The sequence below is a fragment of the Callorhinus ursinus genome, unplaced genomic scaffold (genome assembly GCF_003265705.2).
Source record: "Callorhinus ursinus isolate GAN/ISIS: 27379988/994484 unplaced genomic scaffold, GSC_fseal_2.0 scaffold48, whole genome shotgun sequence".
Taxonomy (NCBI): Eukaryota; Metazoa; Chordata; class Mammalia; order Carnivora; family Otariidae; genus Callorhinus; species Callorhinus ursinus.
The window spans coordinates 7,566,740-7,587,187 of NW_027397110.1; the positions used below are offsets into that span (position 1 = coordinate 7,566,740).

Below are 20,448 nucleotides of genomic sequence, written 5' to 3' on the forward strand. Positions count from 1 at the left end.
CCAATTTCAGAATAACAATACAAATATTATAACAAATATAACTGCTGGAAATAGTGAGGTTTTTTTTTTCCATATGCTCCTCCCATTCTCCATTTAAAAAAATGTTGTACTACTCTACATGATCAGAGCATACAGCTATTACTACAACGCTTAGTTCTACAGTGAACTGTTTCTCATGTTCACCAGCAATCCTTATGTCAATGTCTCTAGTCACTTTGGTCAACTGAAGCTCATGCTCTAGCACAGTACTGACCAATAAACCTTCCTGTGCTGATGTGTTGTCCTGTGTATCTGTTGGTACCCACTAGCAACATGTGCTAAATGTGGCCAGTTCAAGTAAAAAACTAGTGTAAATTTGATTTGATATTAATTTAAATGTAAGTAGTCCCATGGGACTGGTGACTAGGTTTCATATTGGATCACATAGCTCTCTAGCTCTAGCAGATTCCTCATGGGAGGAAGCCTTAAGTTTCTACATAGGAATCTGTGCCCTTTACAGCTGAAAGTTGTTTTTGCTGCATATAAAGTCTTTGGCTTACACTTTTGTTCTTTGAGTATCTCTAATACGTTACTCTATTTTTCTACTTGTATAAAACACTGCTTTTGAAAGTCTGATAATAATCTAATTTCCTTTCCTTTATAAATCACATGTTCTTTTTTTCTGGATCCCAAAGGAGTTTTTCTTGTAGGTTCAGAATTTTACTAGAATATGTCTTGGTGCCGCTTTTTCTGGGCTGATATTCTCAGGTACATCATGTGCTCTTTCAAAAGTAGTTTCAGAATTTTTTTCATTTCAGGAAAATTTTATTGAATTATAGTGTTTAGGATATGTTCTGTTTCCATGCTTTCGTTTTCTTCTTCAGAGCTTCCTTTATGTGTATGTTCTAACTTCTTTGCTTATTTCAAATATTTGTCATTTTCCCTGTAATCTTTTTTCTCCTTATTTCATTTTGATATTTAATATTTTCTTCCCTTTCATCCTTCCTATTTGTTGTTAAGGCTTTATTGTGCTTCATTGTTAGTGTGTACTTTTTTTTTTTAGATTTTTTATTTATTTATTTGAGAGAGAGAGAGAGAGAGAATGAGAGATAGAGAGGACGAGAGGGAAGAGGGTCAGAGGGAGAAGCAGACTCCCTGCCAAGCAGGGAGCCCGATGCGGGACTCGATCCCGGGACTCCAGGATCATGACCTGAGCCGAAGGCAGTCGCTCAACCGACTGAGCCACCCAGGTGCCCTAGTGTGTACCTTTCAACCCAGTCTTTTTTCTGGTATGATTTTTTATTTTATTTCTAGTTCTTTCCTGAGTATTGTCACTTTGTTTCTGAATTTTCCAGTTTTGATTTGTGTTGTTCTTTCATGTCTTGAATGATGTGCTTAAAAAATTCTAGCTTGCTTTAACATAGTAGGTCACTGTTTTGATCTCTTTTGTAGCCATGTCTTTCTGGTATGCTTCCATTATCAGGAGGGATGTTGATGTTATGTGCTCCTTATTCCTTTTTTTGCTTTTAATTAACTTTGTACGAGATTAACCAAGATACTTTTTTGTTGCTTATTTTATATAAAATTAATTTTCCTAAATTTTTAGAATGAGGCAGGATTTAGTAAAGATTTTTTAACATCACAGAGCTTACTGGTACTCCTACTGTTTCAGTGTAGTGGTAAACAATATGGCAGCTTGCTTTCAATTCCTCTCCCCCTCTCTGATTTGGGTATTTCAATTTCTTCCTTTCTCTTGTTCTTAACCTGCTTACTTTCGATTCTACTTCCAGCAGTTTCTTCTTAGTGAGAAGGGAGCATAGCACCTTCAAACTTCCTCAGGCCTCTGGAGTGACAAATCTTTCCCATTTTCAGTTTCTGTTCTCAAACTGGCTCACCATTCTTTCCAGTGAATAGCTGTTGGTTATCTGTGAGTTCCTTTGTTCCCAGGTACGTCAGATAGCTTCCTCTACTACCGCTGCCTCCTTCTTTCTTCCACACAGATACTGATATCATCCAGGCCTTGTAGTTGTGCAGTGTATTCATAACTGTTTGCATTTTACAGTTTAAGTGATATCCTATCACCCAGTGTTTGGTTTTGTTACCTAGTAGCTCTATTATTATTTGCCAATTTGGAGAGAGCAAAAAACTATGCTTTTGCTACCATCTCCCCAGAATCTCTGGTTATTTCTTACTGAGACTCTCCATTGGTTCACTCACTGTACTTATATATGTTCCTTTAACTCTGTGAACATATCTATAATAGCTGCTTGAAAGTCCTTGTCTACTAACTGAAATCTTAGGGTTATTCAGGATCTGCTTTTATTGACTATTTTTCTTGATTATGGGTCATTTTCTGATTCTTTTCCTGATTCTTCTCATGTCTATTGATTTTTTTTTTAACTGAAAACTGGATTACTTTTGTAATCAGAAAATAAAAACTCCAAATTTATTTTATTTATTTTTAAAGATTTTATTTTTAAGTAATCTCTACACCCAACATGGGGCCTGAACCCCAAGCTCAAGATCAGGAGTCACATGCTCCACTGACTGAGCCAGCCAGGCACCCCTCAAATTTATTTTTTTAAATGTGAATGTGTGTGTATTAACTAGGTGTGTCTAGATGACTGATCCTATGGTTTGGTGAATAAAACAGTCTTGGAAAGTAATCAGGAGTTTTGCAAAGGCAATTAACCTGCGCTAGAGGGGACCTGTATATTTTTCAGTCATTTATTCCTAATATACCCATATTCCAACTCATACTCCTAAGCAGCAATGGGAACTGTAGAAGTCCTACCTGCCATTGACAGGCCAGGTACGGGTTATGTCACTCACATAGCAAGAAGACTCACAACCTCCATCCAGCAGCACCATTTCCCCATCCTGCAACAAAAGTATGGTATGTCAAAGTAGGTGACCTTATGATTGTCAGTTGTTTTTTTTCTAATTTAAACACTTTGTGTCTTTCATTTTATATATATATTTAAAAAGCTAACTTAAAGGAGACTAATCTTCTCTGGTTCCTTCTTATAAGAAACAGCATCTCGATTTTTCAAATGAATTCACATGACTTAAGAAAGTGGCTGTTGCGTAGTAGTGTAGTGCATAGGCCCACACTGGAACCACACTGTTTAGGTCTGAATTACTAGGTGTAAACAGCACATCATAAATGGTATCATTATCACCATTATGTTTAAAATTCCTATATAAGTTGGTATCCAGGGCCTTATTCAAATACGATTACCCTTAACCATTTAACTTTTAGAATATCATTTCCCCTTTTGCTCCCCATCACAATACATGTGGGGAAAGAAAAAAAGCTTTAGGTTTATCTCTCTCTTATTACTTGTCATATTATATTGAAACTACCTATTTATGTCCTTAAAGACAGGGTACATCTTATTTATGTATAAATAAACACACAACTTGGCTTGTAGTAGAATAATGGTTCAATGGGTATATATATTTAATAATGGCAACTTTGACGAATGGATGTGGGTTTTGTTTCTGGCAAAATGACAGAATACATTTCTTGTTAGAAAACAACCAGATCCTATGGGTGTTATATGCAAACAATGAATCATGGAACACTACATCAAAAACTAATGATGTAATGTATGGTGATTAACATAACAATAAAAAATGTCAAGGAAAACAACCAGATCCTGGATACAGATATATTTTATGAAAGGTTGACATTACATAATGTAAGAGAGGTCTTAAAGACTTTTTCTCTCTTGAAAAAAGGTACCCCAGAACTGAAACTAGAGCTGAGAGTAGTGATAAGGTAAGTGGTACTGTAGACACAGAAAAGGAGATGTTGCCCTGAGGTCCTGCAGCAAAAAGTGGGGATAATGAGCCAGCGATTCTCACATTAATCCAGGATTCTCATAGGGGATACAAGAGTCCCAGGTCATTAGGACCACTAATCTTTTGGCAAAAGCATATTCAAACAACTTCTGGAGGAAATTTCCCCCAAATTTGGGCTGGCATGATTTCAAAAAAATAACATCAAGTAAATAAATGTGAGCTCACAACCAAAGGTCGTCAAGCACACAAGATAGGTCACTGTATGTGAGAGTCAGCAGGAACAAATACCAAATTTAGATCTGCCAGGACTTCAGGTAAGGGAATGATTAGATACAGAATAGCTATCATGAAATGTTTAAAGGGATAAGGAACAGAACCACAAAGATGAATAAGCAAAAAGAGACAATTGAAAAGAACTATGCTGATTTGAAAGGAACCAGAAGGAAAGAAAAAACAACTTCTGAAGTCAATCTCTCAGAGGATGGCTGAAGAAGCAGATTAGATAACCAAAGGGAAACTGGCTTCCTGGAAGACAGACATATCCAAGTCCCCTAGAATATGAGAGAGAGAGACAAGGCAAATGTAAACATGGAAGCTAGCTTGCTGGAAACAGAAAAAGGTCTAACACACATCTACCTGAAGTTGCTGAAGGAGTGAACAGAATGTAGGAGAGACGTATCTACACCAGTGTCTGAGAATTTCCTAGAACTGATGAAGACACGAATGCAGATTCGAGAGGGGGAAGGTATCATGATGACTGTATGTAAAAATAAATCTACTCTTAGACACACAATAAAACCGAAAAATAGCAAAGGAAAAGAAAACTTAAAAAAAAATTATTTATTTATTCATTCATTCATTTTTTAGAGAGAGCACATATATGCGCAAGTGGTGGGGGAAGGGGCAGAGGGAGAGAGAGAATCTTTTTTTTTTCTCATTAAATTTTTGTTTTAATGGGTCTCAAAATTCTGTGACACATTTTTGGTCAAGTTGTTTCCATTAAAAAGTACTGATTTTAAAAACTAATAACTTAAAACTGCCACACACACACACAAAAAACATGGTCCACAAAACATTCTCCTTTCCTTCTGAAGGTTTTACGATGCATTGTTATCATTAACCAGTCTTTTACTATTAAACTTAAATGGCCAATTGACACAAACAGTTCTGAGACCGTTCTTCCACCACTGATTAAGACTGGGGTGGCAGGTATTGGGGATAATATTCATTTAGCCTTCTGAGCTTTCTGGGCAGACTTGGTGACCTTGCCAGCTCCAGCTGCCTTCTTGTCCACTGCTTTGATGACACCCACAGCAACCGTCTGTCTCATGTCACGAACAGCAAAACGGCCCAGAGGAGGATAGTCAGAGAAGTGGGAGAGAGAGAATCTTAAGCAGACTCCACATTGAGCACTGAGCCCATGATGGGGCTAGATCTCAGGACTCTGAGATCATGACCTGAGCTGAAATCAAGAGTTGGATGCCCCCCAGGCGCCCACCCCAAAGGAAAAGAATCTTAAAATAGTCAAAGCAAAAAGAGATTTCCCATAAGGAATGATAATTAGTATTTTTGTTTGTTTTTATTTTGTTTTAAAGATTTTTTAAATTTATTTGAGAGAGAGCAGGGCGGGGCGGGGGAGAGCCCATGAGAACAAGCACAAGCAGGGGGAGGGGCAGAGGGAGAAGCAGATTCCCCGCTGAGCAGGGAGCATGATGCCAGGCTGGATCCCAGGACTCTGGGATCATGATCTAAGCCAAAGGGAGACGCTTAACTGACTGAGCCACCCAGAAGCCCCTCGTTTGTTTGGTTTTAATCTGCAACCCTGAAAGTCAGAAGAAACGGGAATGATATACTAAAGATGATGATTGAAAAGAATCTAGGATAGTTTCCTTGGCATAGCCATCATCAAGAATTGAGAATGAAATAAAGATATTTTGACTAAAGGAAAATAGAAAATTTTATCAGCCACAGACCTTCATCTAAAGGATTTTCTTCAGGTTGAAGGAAGCTGATCCCAGGAGGGCCATCTAAGATGTAAGAGGGAAAGGTGAACATGCATGTAAATCTAAACAAACTGTCAGAAGAGCTCTGCTTTGGCCTCTTGCTGACAGTGCCATATAGCTGTGGTTAGAGGCAGAAGCACAGAGCAGCCTGTTCTGATGACATTTCTATCAGATGCCTACTACTGAGTCCACTAGAGCTAACTAGAGCTCTCCCCGATGCCCCAACGGTACCCTGCATTTCTTACAGCTTGTTGAGGACCTTGCCCACAGACTTCACCAGAGAAAGCCCTTGTAAGCTTTTGGATAACCAAAGCAAGACTATGATCTGGAAGTTCTCAACTTATTTTCTCTCAGGCCAATTTATCTAATAATGGGAATACTTTTCTCTCCTTGGACGGCTACAATGGAGCTTATTCTCCAGTTTTTTAAGAATGGGCAATATATTATTTAGGAATAGACACACGTGGTAAAATTATGAAGAAAAACAACAAAAATGATTAAAACAAAAGACGGTAGGAGATAGAAAGGGGGATGTGCTTGAGCTTGCCCAGGGGACTACTAATGTTCTTCTCATCCTAGATGATATATGGTTATTCATTCAATTATTTTTAAACAGTACATTATATTTATTGTTTTTAATATATGATATATTTAACAACTTAGGAAAACCTTGGAGAATATAATCAAAGTGAGAAATTTATCCTTAGACCCTTAGAGTAAAAAAAGAAAGGATGCAAATTAATGAGTTTAGCATCTAATTTAAGAAACCAGAAAAAGAACAAGAGAATAAACACAAAAAGTAGAAGGGTGAAATTAATAAAGGCAAGGGCCCAGTGTAATGAAATAATAAAGAAAGATAAAATAATATTAATGATGTGGAAAGTTGGGTTTTACAAGAATAATAAAACCCAGTGAATCTCTGGTGAGATTTCTTTTTCTAGCCAAAGTTTTTTGAGATTTAATGTATGCACAGTAAATGCACAAATCTTAAGTATATAGAGTTAAGTCAGTTTTGTCAAATGCCCTCAGGCCCCTTCCCAGTCAATATCCCCATGAGGAGCAACCAATGATGTGATTTCTATCATCATAGATTAGTTTTGCCCATTTTAGAACTTCATATAGATGGAATCATATAGTTTATAATTTTTTGTGTCTGGTTTATTCACTCAGCATAATGCATTGAGATCATTCACTGGTAGTACAGTGGTTTGTTCCATTTTATTTGAAGAATACACCACATGGCAATTTCCGTATCTAATATCCTGGTGATGGACACTTGGTCTATTAGTAGTGAACTTGCTATGAACATTCTTGTACAAGGCAATTTGTGGATCTATGTTTTAATTTTTCTTGAAAAATACCTATAAATGGAATTGCTGGTGCACAGGGTAAATGTATGTTTACTTTTTATAAAAAGAGAAAAGGCATCAGCTTCAGGCTGTCCTTTCCCCTGCAGCCTCTGCTCTGGCAGGAGTACCCCGGCCAAGCTCCAGAAATGTGTGGAGGGGACAGCTGTGGGCTTTGGACAGAGGAAGCCCCAGGATGACTTGAAAGTAGGGCATCCTGAAGAGAGAAAAGTAGTGGCTGGTGAGCAGTCTGTATGGCATTCTCAGATGCCTTGACCTGAGTGAGAAATCTGCCTCCATTAGGACCTCAGATGTCTGACAGCCCTATGTAAGACCAGGATGGGATATTCCTGTAAATATGCTACAGGTCATGTGGCACTCTACAACACTGACAACATTTACTGCATGTTGATGATGTGCCGGGATTGGTAAACTCATTCTACATATCTTAACCCTCTCAACAGGCCTACAAGGTACTGCTGTTATTTGCCCAAGGTCACACAGTGGGTCCAGGAACTACTGTGGTGTTCAATTAATCTAGCTCCAAAGCTAGTGTTTGATTTGGAACTTTTAAGTATGGTGCCCCCAGGTCTTTCTAACTAATTCTAATAACTAATTGCTTGTCTTCTTGAATCAAAAAAAAAAAAAAAAAAAAAGAAAAAATGCAAAAATATATCAAGAATGTAAAAAGGTACATAACTATAATTACAAAAGATTAAAAGGTAGAAGATGCTGAGTAATTTTAAAAATGTAGACAAAATGGTAGAAAAATATAACCTACCAAATTGTCTCAGGAAAAGTGAAGTATAAATTGATATAATCAGGACACCTGGGTGGCTCAGTCGTTAAGCGTCTGCCTTTGGCTCAGGTCATGATCCCAGGGTCCTGGGATTGGGCCCCGCATCGGGCTCCCTGTTCTGCGGGAAGCCTGCTTCTCCCTCTCCCACTCCCCCTGCTTGTGTTCCCTCTCTTGCTGTGTTTCTCTCTGTCAAATAAATAAATAAAATCTTAAAAAAAAATTGATATAATCACTTTGGAAATGTTTTCTACTAAAGTGCAAATAGGCATACCTATGACCCATCAATTACATTATTATGTGTTCCTTAGACAAATTTGATAACATGTATACTAGGAATAACATATAAGAATGTTCACAGAACAGGGCGCCTGGGTGGTTCAGTTGGTTAAGTGGCTGCCTTTGGCTCAGGTCATGATCCCAGGGTCCTGGGATCAAGTCCCGCATCGGGCTTCCTGCTCAGCGGAGAGCCTGATTCTCCCTCTCCCTCTGTCTGCTGCTCCCCCTGCTTGTGCTCTCTCTCTCTCTCTCACTATCTCTCTCTCTGTGTCAAATAAATAAATAAAATCTTTTTTTTTAAAGATTTTATTTATTTGAGAGAGAGAATGAGAGATAGAGAGCACGAGAGGGAAGAGGGTCGGAGGGAGAAGCAGACTCCCTGCTGAGCAGGGAGCCCGATGTGGGACTCGATCCCGGGACTCCAGGATCACGACCTGAGCCAAAGGCAGTCGCTTAACCAACGAGCCACCCAGGCGCCCAATAAATAAAATCTTTAAAAAAAAAAAAAGGATGTTCACAGAACATTGTTCATAATGGTAAAAACTTAGAAACTGTATAAATGGCCACCTATGGATACTTATTTATCACACTAATAAATTAAAACTGAGAAAGCTTTACAGTATTTGCTAATTTGTTTAAAAATAACAATAATTACATATTAAGATAAATAACATTTTTAATGAAAAGTAACTATTTTTCTAAATAAAAACATGCAGTTAGAAATGTGGTATTGTTATCCAGTTTTACAAATCTCTTTGTCTAGCATAACAGAAAACAGCTAGAATCTCATATCTACTTATCCCCCTTCAATCTGGTGTGATATTGCAGGTCATAAAGCCGCTGGGTTACTTCCTTGTACACTTGAGAGAATGAAAGTGGAAAAGACAAGTAATGTCTGGGTAGTCTTATAAAAATGTATTTAACCTCACAGATCACACTCCAACTGCTGTTCTCTACTACAACAATTAAAATGAACAAACTGCAGTGGTATGCAACAACATACTGTTATTTGAAAAAGACACAGACATAATATTTCAAATATATAAAGCTCAAACATGACCAAAGCCAAACTATGTTAAACCATATTGTTTATTAGTAGTAGAATAAAATGAAAAGCAAAGAAATGATGACCATCAAAATCAGGAGAGTGGTTATCTCACCAGGGAGAGAAGTTATCATTGGGAAGAACCACGTGGTGGAAAAGCTTCTTAGGGGTGGAGGGATAGTAATGTCCTGTTTCAGGCATTCACAATTTTTTTCTGTAAAGGGCTAGATAGTACATATTTTTTTACTTTCTGTACCATACTGTCTCTGGTGCAACTACTCAACTCTGCCATTGTGGGAAGAAAGCAGGAATAGCTGTATTCCAATAAAACTTTATTCACAAAACAAAAGGGCAGGCTGGATTTGGTGCAGAGAGCTACGGCTTGCCAATACTCATTTTATTTGACAAGGTAATGGTTACACGGGTGTCCACTTTATAATTATGAAACTGTTCCTTTATGTTTTAAGCACTTTACCAGTAGTTGCATTTTAAAATAAGAAATGTCAAAAAGGAAAAAAAAAGAAACAGAACTTTAGTATATTAAAGAAATTGAATCAGTAGTTAAAAAAAGTTTACACAGGAAAATATCAGACCCAAATAGTTCTATAGGTATATTCCACCCAATTTTCAAAAAAAACATTAACTCAAATCATTTCATAATATTACAAAAAGAAACTACTCATTTTATGAGCTTAATTTGGACTTGATATGAAAATCAGAAAAAGACAGTATGAGAAAAGTAAGCCAATCTCACTCATGAACACAAATCAGAATATCCTAAACAACACATTAGCAAGTTGAAACTAGTAGTGCTAAAGATAAAAAAGATGCTTAATTTCACTGATAATTAAGGTAACAGAAATTAAGACCACGATGAGATACTGTTTTATACCAATTAGAATGGCAGAAATTAAGAAGTCTGATAACGCCAAGGGATAGAGAAGATGTGGTCAGTAGAATTACACACCATTGGCAGGAGTATAAACAGATACAAATACTTGGGGAAAAAATTTTGTATTATCACACTTGCGAATAAAAAAAATTTCCAAAAAACTATATATAGCAGTATAATTTTTATGTAGTTCACAGACCAGCAGAACTAATTTTTTTCTTTTTACAAGCAGAACTAATTGTTTGGGGAATCATGTATACATGATACAACTGCCTTAAAAAAAATCAAGGGAAGGGGCGCCTGGGTGGCTCAGTCGTTGGGCGACTGCCTTCGGCTCAGGTCATGGTCCCAGGGTCCTGGGATCGAGCCCCGCATTGGGCTCCCTGCTCAGGGGAGAGCCTGCTTCTCCCTCTCCCTCTGCCTGCCGCTCTGCCTACTTGTGCTCTCTATCTGTCAAATAAATAAATAAAATCTTAAAAAAAAAAAATCAAGGGAAGACAAAAATTTAGGATAACTAGTTAGTTACCTCTGGGAGGGAGGCAACAGGATAGCAAAGCATAAAGACACATAAGTAGATGCAAAGAATTGGTAATGTTCTAGCTCTTCAGCTGAGTGATCAGTTCATGGGTATTCATTTAAAAAATATGCTGTGTAATTTACATATTTGCTATATTTATTTTTCTGAAATTACTGAAAATTAAAACAGATAATTAAAAGTGGACTTTGGGTGCCTGGGTGGCTCAGTTGGTTAAGTGTCTGACTCTTGATCTCAGCTCAGGTCTTGTTCTTAGGGTCATGAGTTTAAGTGCTGCACTGGGCTCCATGCTGAGCACTGAGGCTACTTAAAACAAAACAAAAAACCCCTTTTCCCACCTTAAAAAAAAAAAAGTGGACTTAATAAAGGCATATACAATTCTTTACTTGTATAGTCATTTGGGGAGAAAACCATAAAAGATACTCCCTCACAGCTAATAAGGTACTATTAAAATCTGTCTGCTCCCAAAATATGCATGGCCCACTGTTGCCCAAGTCCTTTGAGAAGGAGTGTTATTAAAAAATATGAGCAGGGAAAGAAATGAGCAGAGGCTTTAGAGTAGAATTCTCAGCTCTGCCCTAATGAGTTGCCTAATTTTTTATTTTCCTCATCTGTTCAACAGGCATGTTAATAATTGCTCCTATCTCACAGTGCTAACGTGAGAATCAAATGAGATAATGTCTGTAAAATCATTTTATAAACAATAAAGTGCTTTAGAAGTGGCACCACAGGAAGTGGCACTGAAGGGCATTTCGTGTACCTTGATGAGCTGATTATTCTTCACATAGTGCAAAGTGTTTGACCGATTACCTCCAGCGACCACGGGCGGGTAGGCTAAGATGTCTGCACCACGGGCCCGGCATTCAAATTCAAACTGAAAAACAACATAGAAGACAGGATTTCCTCAGGGCTGTACCAGCCCAGGCTCTCTCCAACAAACAGCCTATCCCTCCATTCAAGTACGTCTTTTCCGTCATTACTGGAAAACAAGTTATCAAATCTAACCAAACTTCTCACGCTGTAATTCCAGTCTATTTTTTATTCTCCCCCCATCCTGTTACTTCACCCTATTATTAAGTCTCTTCTGTTTCTCTGAGTGCTCCAAATTTCCTATGATTTTCCAATTAAGTCCAGAAGAGAACACAGAAAACCTACGATCAAGGCTGAGTACAGAGACACAATTGAGTAGAGTTCCTGTTTTTTTTTCATATTTAGATAAACACTGGAATACAGCTTGCAGTTTTAACAACAGCTCTGAATTACTAAATTTCAACTTTTCAAATAGCTACCTACCTAAATGTGCTGGAAAAGTGAAAAAGGATGCTAGGCAAATGGCAAATGCTAATTTCACTTTGTTCAAGGATGGAGCTGGAGACTGGTGAGCAGCTGCTGCTCTTTCCAGTACTACTCCGATTCTCCTCCTTTACATTTACTTAAACAATATTCTCGCTCACATTTGACTAAGTCTTTGCTTCTTCATCTGTTCTGCTTTGCAATTTTCATTTAACTGTAGCTCTGTGTATTTTAGACACATCTAATAAATTATCAGTGACATTTAAGAACCAAATCCTCTCCACTGACATCCTGGTCACTTACATGAAAGCCAACTGGATGTCATTGGCAAATCAATGAAATTACTTTACTTATTACTATTTTTGTCTCCAATAAAACCTTTCCAATCTTTTAAAGCTCACCTTCGCATAAAGGAAGCCTTCCTCCATGGGAGCTTTACTGGCAAACATGGTCTCTACGAAAGCCTGTAAACAGAATGGAGGATGAACAGTCTCATTTTAAATACATTGCTTACTCAAACATTCAAAATACTACAGCTCAAATGAAAAGCACCCTTCTCCCCAATTTTGCTGACCTGAAGTTGTGACTTTGTGACCCGATAATATAGACTTCTGAAGAGGAAACTATTGCTTTCAGGACTATTTGACTGATAACAGATTTAGTGGAAGGGTGACTCAACAATCACACTCAGAATATACATTGGTATGCCAGAGTAAGCTACATGGGAACACATTTGTCATTTACATAACAAAGTAGCCCAGAAATGTATGAAATTATGGATCGAATGGTCCAGTCTACCGTAAGGTTTCCCAACCTTAGCATTGTCGACATTTTGGACTATATAACTCTTTTTAGGGTGCCAGCAGCACTCCCCAACTGAGAATCAGATACTGCAAGATATCCCCTAAAGGACAAAACTGGGGCACCTGGGTGGCTCAGTCATTTAGCATCTGCCTTCGGCTCGGGTCATGATTCCAGGGTCCTGGGATCGAGCCCCACATCGGGCTCCCTGCTCAGTGGGAAGCCTGCTTCTCCCTCTCCCACTCCCCGTTTGTGTTCCCTCTCTCGCTGTCAAAAAATAAATTAAAAAAATCTTTGAAGGACAAAACTGCCCCAAGTTCAGAATCAGTGACCTATAGTAGAAATACTTTATTTCTCTGTGATAGCCATTCCACGTGTTTCCTTTTTTTAATGAACGTACAATGTTTATAATTCACCACTGTACCTTATTCCAAAAAGATTTTGACTGGTTTACATGGATACACAAAATACAACAAGATGGCACAAATTCATGGCAGAATTAAAGAAAAGCAAGCCTTAAGCAGAATGGAGCTCAAAAAACTAAGAATGCATACCATAATGACCTTCACAATTACTATGGCAACTATGGATGGGCCACAAATTTATCTGAGTTTTCTAGTAACCAGTGTGAAAAGGGAAACTGTCAGCTATATTTCCCATGTCTGTGGGATAAAAACAAATCAGCTGCACAGGGATAGGATTATACGATTCTACCACTAGAAAGGAATTTCTCTCGAGTTATGTTCTAAGAGTGAAGGCAATATGGGAAGGAATGTTTTTAATAACATTTTTCCAAATATAAGGCAATGACATCATCATAAAGCCCAACAGAGGGAAAGCAAGTGGGCTGGCCATGAAATAGCTGTGTGGCTTGCCCCTGTTCTCATTCTGATCCTTCCTCAAATGTTTCTTCCTCAGAGAGGCCTTTCTGACAGCCCCATCTCACTTAGCACTTCTACCACACTTCATTCCCTTCTACTGCTTCCTTTTCTTCACAGTATTTAATTCCAGCTAACTATACAGCATGTTTGTTTACTGTCTCTCCTCAACTAGAATGTACACTGAGGACATGGACATTGATTTGCATTTCCTTGATGATGGGTGATGATGAGCATCTTTTCATGTGGTATCTAAACCTACTCTGTTGAGGGTTGTTTTTTTTTTTTTTTAAATTGGGTGGGTAACTTTTGCATTTCTTTCTTTTTTTTTTTTTTTAAGATTTTTAAAATTTATTTGACAGAGAGAAGAGACAGCAAGTGAGGGAACACAAGCAGGGGGAATGGGAGAGGGAGAAGCAGGCTTCCTGCTTGAGCAGAGAGCCTGATGTGGGGCTCGATCCCAGGACCCTGGGTTCATGACCTGAGCCAAAGTCAGACACTTAACTGAGCCACCCAGGCACCCCTGTTGAGGGTTTTATCATGGATCAATGTTGTACTTTATCAAATGCTTTTTCTGTGTCTACTGAAATGATCATATGGTTCTTATCCTTTCTTTTATTGATGTGATATATCATGCTGATTGATTTGCAAATATTGACCCACCCTTGCAACCCAGGAAAAAAAATCTCACTTGATTGTGGTGAATGATTTTACGTATTGCTGTATTCAGTTTGCTAGTACTTTGTTGGGGATATCTGCATCTATGTTCATCAGAGATACTGGCCTGTGGTTCTCTTTTATTGTGGGGTCTTTATCTGGTTTTGGTTGCAGGGTAATGCTGGCCTCATAAAATGAATTTGTAAGTTTTCCTTCCTTTTCTATTTTCTATTTTTTGAGAAGAATAGGCATTAACTCTTTTTTAAATGTCTGGTAGAATTCACCTGTGAAGCCGTCTGGTCCTGAACTTTTTGTTGGGAGTTTTTTGAGTACTGATTCAATTTTTTTGCTGGTAATGGGACTGTTCAAATTTTCTATTTCTTCCTGTTTTAGTTTTGGTAAGTTATATGTTTCTAGGAATTTATCCATTTCTTCTATGTTGTCCAATTTGCTGGCATTAGTTTTTCATAATATTCTCTTACAATTGTTTGTATTTCTGTGGTGTTTGTTATTTTTCCTCTTTCATTTGTGATTTCATATATCTGGGTCCTTTCTCTTTTTTTCTTGAGGAGTCTGGCTAGAGGTTTATCAATTTTATTGATTTTTTTCAAAGAACCAGCTCCTGATTTTATTGATCTGTTCTATTGTTTTTTTAGTTTCTATATCATTTGTTTCTGCTCTAATCTTTATTATTTCCTTCCTTTTGCTGGTTTTAGGCTTTGTTTTTCTAGCTCCTTTAGGAGTAAGGATAGGTTGTTTGAGATTTTTCTTGCTTCTTGAGGTAGGCTTGTATTGCTATAAACTTCCCTCTTAGGACTGCTTTTGCTGCATCCCAAAGATTTTGAAATGTTGTTTTCGTTTTCATTTGTTTCCATGTACTTTATTTCTTCTTTTATTTCCTGGTTGACCCATTCATTGTTTAGTAGCATGTTATTTAACCTCTATATATTCGTGGTCTTTCCAGATTTTTTATGGTTGACTTCTGGTTTCATAGTATTATGGTCAGAAAATATGCATGGTATAACTTTGATCTTTTGGAATTTGTTGAGGTTTGTTTTGCAACCTAATATGTGATGTATTCTGGAGAACATTCCATCTACACTTGAAAAGAATGTGTATTCTTCTGTCTTAGAATGGAATGTTCTTAATATATCTGTTAAATCCATCTGGTCCAGTATGTCATTCAAAGCCATTGTTTCCTTGATTTTCTATTTAGATGATCTGTCCATTGATGTAAGTGGGGTATTAAAGTCCCCTACTCTTATTGTATTATTATTGATTAGTTCTTTTATGTTTGTTATTAACTGTTTTATGTATTGGGTGCTCCCATAAATATTTAAAATTGTTATATCTTCTTGCTGGATTATCCCCTTCATTATTTTAGTGTCCTACTTTGTCTCTTGTTATAGTCTTTGTTTTAAAAGTCTATTTTGTCTAAGTATTGCTACTCTAGCTTTCTTTCTTTTTCAAAGATTTATTTGAGAGAGAGAAAGAGAGAAGCAGACTCCCGACTGAGCAGGGGCTCAATCCCTGGACCCTGGGATCATGACCTAAGCGGAAGGCAGATGCTTAGCGACTGAGCCACCCAGGTGCCCCTACTCCACCTTTCTTTTTACAACCATTTGCATGATAAATGTTTCTCCATCCCCTCACTTCCAATATGTGTCTTTAGGTCTAAAATTAGTCTTTGTAGGGGCGCCTGGGTGGCTCAGTTGTTAGGCGTCTGCCTTTGGCTCAGGTCATGGTCCCAGGGTCCTGGGATCGAGCCCTGCATCGGGCTCTCTGCTCAACAGGAAGCCTGCTTCTCCCTCTCCGACTCCCCTCTGCTTGTCTTCCCTCTCTCGCTTTATTTCTGTCAAATAAATAAATAAAATCTTTAAAAAAAAATGAGTCTCCTGTAGACTATTGATATAGATGGGCTTGTTTTTTTTACCCATTTTGTCATCCTTTGTCTTTTGATTGGAGTGTTTAATCCATTTACATTCAGAGTAATTAATGGTAGATTAATTGGCATTTTATTACTTGTTTTGTGGTTGTTTCTGAAGATTTTCTCTGACCCTTTCTTGTCTTTCTCTTTTTCATGGTTTGCTGGTTTTCCTTAGTGATATATTTGGATTTCTCTCTTTATTCTCTGCATATTAGTGGTTTCTAATTTGTGGTTACCATGAGGTTTGTATATATGATGGTTGTTTAAGTTTGAACCCATTCTTTACTCCTCTCCTCTGCACATTTTAGGTATATGGTGTTATATTTGACATCTTTTTATTTTGTGAGTTCCTTGACTGATTTTTGTTTGTTTGTTTATTTATTTATTTATTTTTTAAAGATTTTATTTATTTGACAGATAGATAGAGAGCACAAGTAGGCAGAGTAGCAGGCAGAGGGAGAGGGAGAAGCAGGCTCTCTGCTGAGAAGGGAGCTGGATGCGGGGCTCGATCCCAGGACCCCAGGATCATGACCTGAGCCAAAAGCAGCCGCTTAACCAACTGAGCCACCCAGGCGCCCCTCCTGGCTGATTTTTAACAGAAATACTCATTTTTACCACTTTTGTGTTTCCTACCTTTATATTGTCATTTTTGGTCTTTCCTTTCCACTCAGAGTCCCCTTTAATATTTCTTGCATGGCTGGTTTAGTGGTCATGAAATCCTCTAGTTTTTGTTTGTCTGGGAAACTATCTTTCCTTCTATTCCAAAGATAGCTTTGCTGGATAGAATATTTTGGCTGCAGGTTTTTCCTATTCAGCACTTTGAATATATCATGCCAGTCCTTTCTGGCTTGGAAAGCTTCTGCTGAAAAATCTGATAGACTTATGGGGTTTCCTTTATATGTAACTGTCTTCTTTTGTCTTACTGCTTTTATTTTATTTTTAAAGATTTTATTTATTTGACAGAGAGAGACACAGCGAGAGAGGGAATACAGCAGGGGGAGTGGGAGAGGGAGAAGCAGACTCCCCACGAGCTGGGAGCCTGATGTGGGGCTCGATCCCAGGACTCTAGGATTATGACCTGAGCCGAAGGCAGACACTTAACAACTCAGCCACCCAGGCGCCCCGTCTTACTGCTTTTAGTATTTTTTCTTTATCACTGTACTTTGCCATTTATTTATTATTTAAAAAAGCAATCTCTACACCCAATGTTGGGCTTTAACTCATGATCCTGAGATCAAGAGCTGCATGCTCTACCAACGGAGCCAGCCAGGTGCCCCTGTATTTTGCCATTTTAATTACAATATGTCTTGGTGTGGATCTACTTTTGTTGGTTTTGTTGGGGGTTTTCTGTGCCTCCTGGATCTGGAGTGGTTTCCTCTTCCAGATCAGGGAAGTCTTCAGCTACTGTATCTTCAAAAAATTCTGTCCCTTTTTCTCTCTCTTCTTCTTCTGGGACTCCTATAATATGTATGTTATTATGTTTGATGGAGTCACTGAGTTCCGTAAGTCTATCCTCATTTTGCATAATTTTCTTCTCCCTTTTGTTTATCTTGATTACCTTCCATTACTCTGTCTTCTAGGTCATCGTTTCTCTGCTTCTTCCAGCCTGCTGTTATTCCATCAAGCATGTTTCTCATTTTGTTTATTGAGCCCTTATCTCTGCTATGTTATTCTTTATCTCTGTGTTAATGGTCTCACTGTCAAGTCCAGTGAGTAACCTTATGATCATTGCTTTAAATTCTCCATCAGGCATGTTACTTATATGTTTTGTTTGTAGCTCTCTGGCCATGGCCTTGTCCTGTTCTTTCACTTGGGTCAAATTCCTCTGTCATTTCATTTTGTCTAAGTCTCTGTACCTGTTTCTGTATGTTAGGAGAGTCAGGTACGTCTCCTGTTCTTGAGGGTATTGCTTTTATGAAGAGGTCCTGTAATGCCTTGCAATGTAGTGTCCCCTGTTGCCCAGGGCTTGGTGCTTCTGGGAGTATCTCCAATGTGTGTGCTTGCACCCTGCTGTTGTGTCCTGGCTGCTTTACCCTTCAGGCCAGTTGTCTTCAGGGGCTCTCTGCCTTTTGTGAGCAGTGTCTGGTCCCTGGCCTGAATGTGGTACATTTCACCTAGGTGTGCTCTGGTTTGCTTGTGAAATGAGATCTGTTGCTGATGCCACTGGAACCAAGGCCTTATAAAACTCCTGGGCCAGGGCGCCTGGGTGGCTCAGTTGGTTAAGCGACTGCCTTCAGCTCAGGTCATGATCCTGGAGTCCCGGGATCGAGTCCCGTGTCGGGCTCCCTGCTCAGCGGGGAGTCTGCTTCTCCCTCTGACCCTCTTCCTTCTCGTGCTCTCTATCTCTCATTCTCTCTCTCTCAAATAAATAAATAAAATCTTAAAAAAAAAAAAAAACCTCCTGGGCCAGGAGACATGGTGTTGGCAAGGGTTTGGGCCAGTCTTCTGGGGGAGGGGGCCTAATGAGCTAGGACTGAGGGGAGTGTGAATGAGAAGGGCAGTTCCACCAGAGCACTGGGGGTGGGGCTTGGTGTAAGCAAGTTAGGTAGCAAGTGCTGACGCTGTGCTGATTCTCACAGGTGGCCCCGTGCTTATGCTGAAACGTAGGAGAGAGAAATGGGGCCTGCCAGTTCCTTTGTTCCCAGAGGGACCTCTCCGTGATTGCTGCCTCTCTGGAACATGCTCTGAGATGAGCAACAACCCCCCCCCCCCACCCCCAGCGTGTGCCCTTCAGATAGCTCTTTAGATAGCTGTTTCCATGCAGTATGTCCACAGGCTGTTTGCCCTGCCTTTTCTCCAAGAACAGCCCCATTGTCCTCTGAGCTCTCCCAGAGCCAAGCCTGCTAACCTTTTGAACTCCAGGCTTTAAGCCCTTCTGGCTGCAAGAACTCACAAAATTTGGGCCCTCCTGCTTTCCAAGCCAATTGCTATGGGGATTGTTTTCCCCATGTGCTCCCTTGTGTGCTAGTTTGTCTCTTGCCCTTCACTGGGACTGTGGCTCCCTCCCCACCAGAGCGGCCACAATCTGATTATCTCCCAAGCCGTTTCTCTGCATTTCCTACCTTCTTTGATGTGGCTTATTCCCTACCTTTAGTTGTAGAGTTTGTCCTGCCAGTCTTAACATCAATTTCTGGGGTACTTAGGATGATTTGATAGTTATCTAGTTGTATTTGTGGGATGAAATGAGCCTAGGGTTCTCCTATTCCACCAACATCTTCCCCTCCTGTGTATTTTGTTTTTAAATTATAGTCATCTTACTGGGTATGAAGTAGTATCTCATTTTGGTTTTGATTTGCATTTTCCTAACAGCTAATGATATTAAGCATCTCTTCATGTGCTTATTGGTCATTTGTATATCTTCTTTGGGGAAATGCCCATTTAAGTCCTCTGCCCATTTTTTAAAAAAGATTATTTATGGGCCACCTGGGTGGCTCAGTTGGTTGAGCGACTGCCTTTGGCTCAGGTCATGATCCTGGAGTCCCAGGATCGAGTCCCGTTATCGGGCTCCCTGCTCAGCAAGGAGTCTGCTTCTCCCTCTGACCCTCCCCCCCCCCATGCTCTCTCTCTATCTCATTCTCTCTCTCAAATAAATAAAATCTTTAAAAAAAAAAAGATTATTTGAGAGAGTGAGAGCGAACGAGAGCGAGCACAACCGGTGGGGAGAGGCAGAAGCAGGCTCCCTTCTCGGCAGGGAGCCCAACTTGGGGCTCAATCCCAGGACCCTGGGATCATGACCTGAGCTGAAAGTAGATGCTTAACTGACTGAGCCACCCAGCCTCCTCCTTTATCCATTTTTAAACTGGGTTGTCTTTTTGTTTTTGAGTTGCAGGAGTTCTTTACATATTCTGGATACTATACCTTTACTGTATAAATGGCTTGCAAATATTTTCTCCTGTTCTGTAGGTTGTCTTTTCACTTTTTTGATAGTGTTGTTTGATTGATGCACAGAAGTTTTTAATTTTGATGAAGTCCAATTTATCTGTTTTTCTTGTGTTGCTTATTTTGATGTCATACCGAAGAATCCATTGCCAAATTCAAGGTCATGAAGATTCACATGTATGTTTCTGCTAAGAATTTTACAGTTTTAGCTCTTAAGTTTAGGTCTTTGATGCATTTTGAGTGAATTTTTGTATATGGTGTGAGGTAGGGATCCAACATCATTCTTTTGCATGTGGATATCCAGTTGTTCTAGCATATCTGAATTATTCTT

General features: G+C 39.0%; 1 protein-coding gene across 4 annotated transcripts in view; it reads right to left on the minus strand.

The window, feature by feature from the left end:
* XPNPEP3 (X-prolyl aminopeptidase 3) overlaps positions 1 to 20,448 on the minus strand; it is a 74,145-nt gene that overhangs the window by 12,782 nt on the left and 40,915 nt on the right. For 2 of the 4 annotated variants that reach the window (XM_025882001.2, XM_073882733.1), the window contains 3 exons: positions 12,377 to 12,439; positions 11,443 to 11,556; positions 2,774 to 2,859 (listed from right to left, as the gene is read on the minus strand). In XM_025882001.2, the coding sequence (XP_025737786.2) occupies positions 2,774 to 2,859; positions 11,443 to 11,556; positions 12,377 to 12,439 (263 nt within the window). The remainder of the gene's footprint in view (positions 1 to 2,773; positions 2,860 to 11,442; positions 11,557 to 12,376; positions 12,440 to 20,448) is intronic. The other 2 variants (XM_073882731.1, XM_073882734.1) reach the window with 2 other exon arrangements.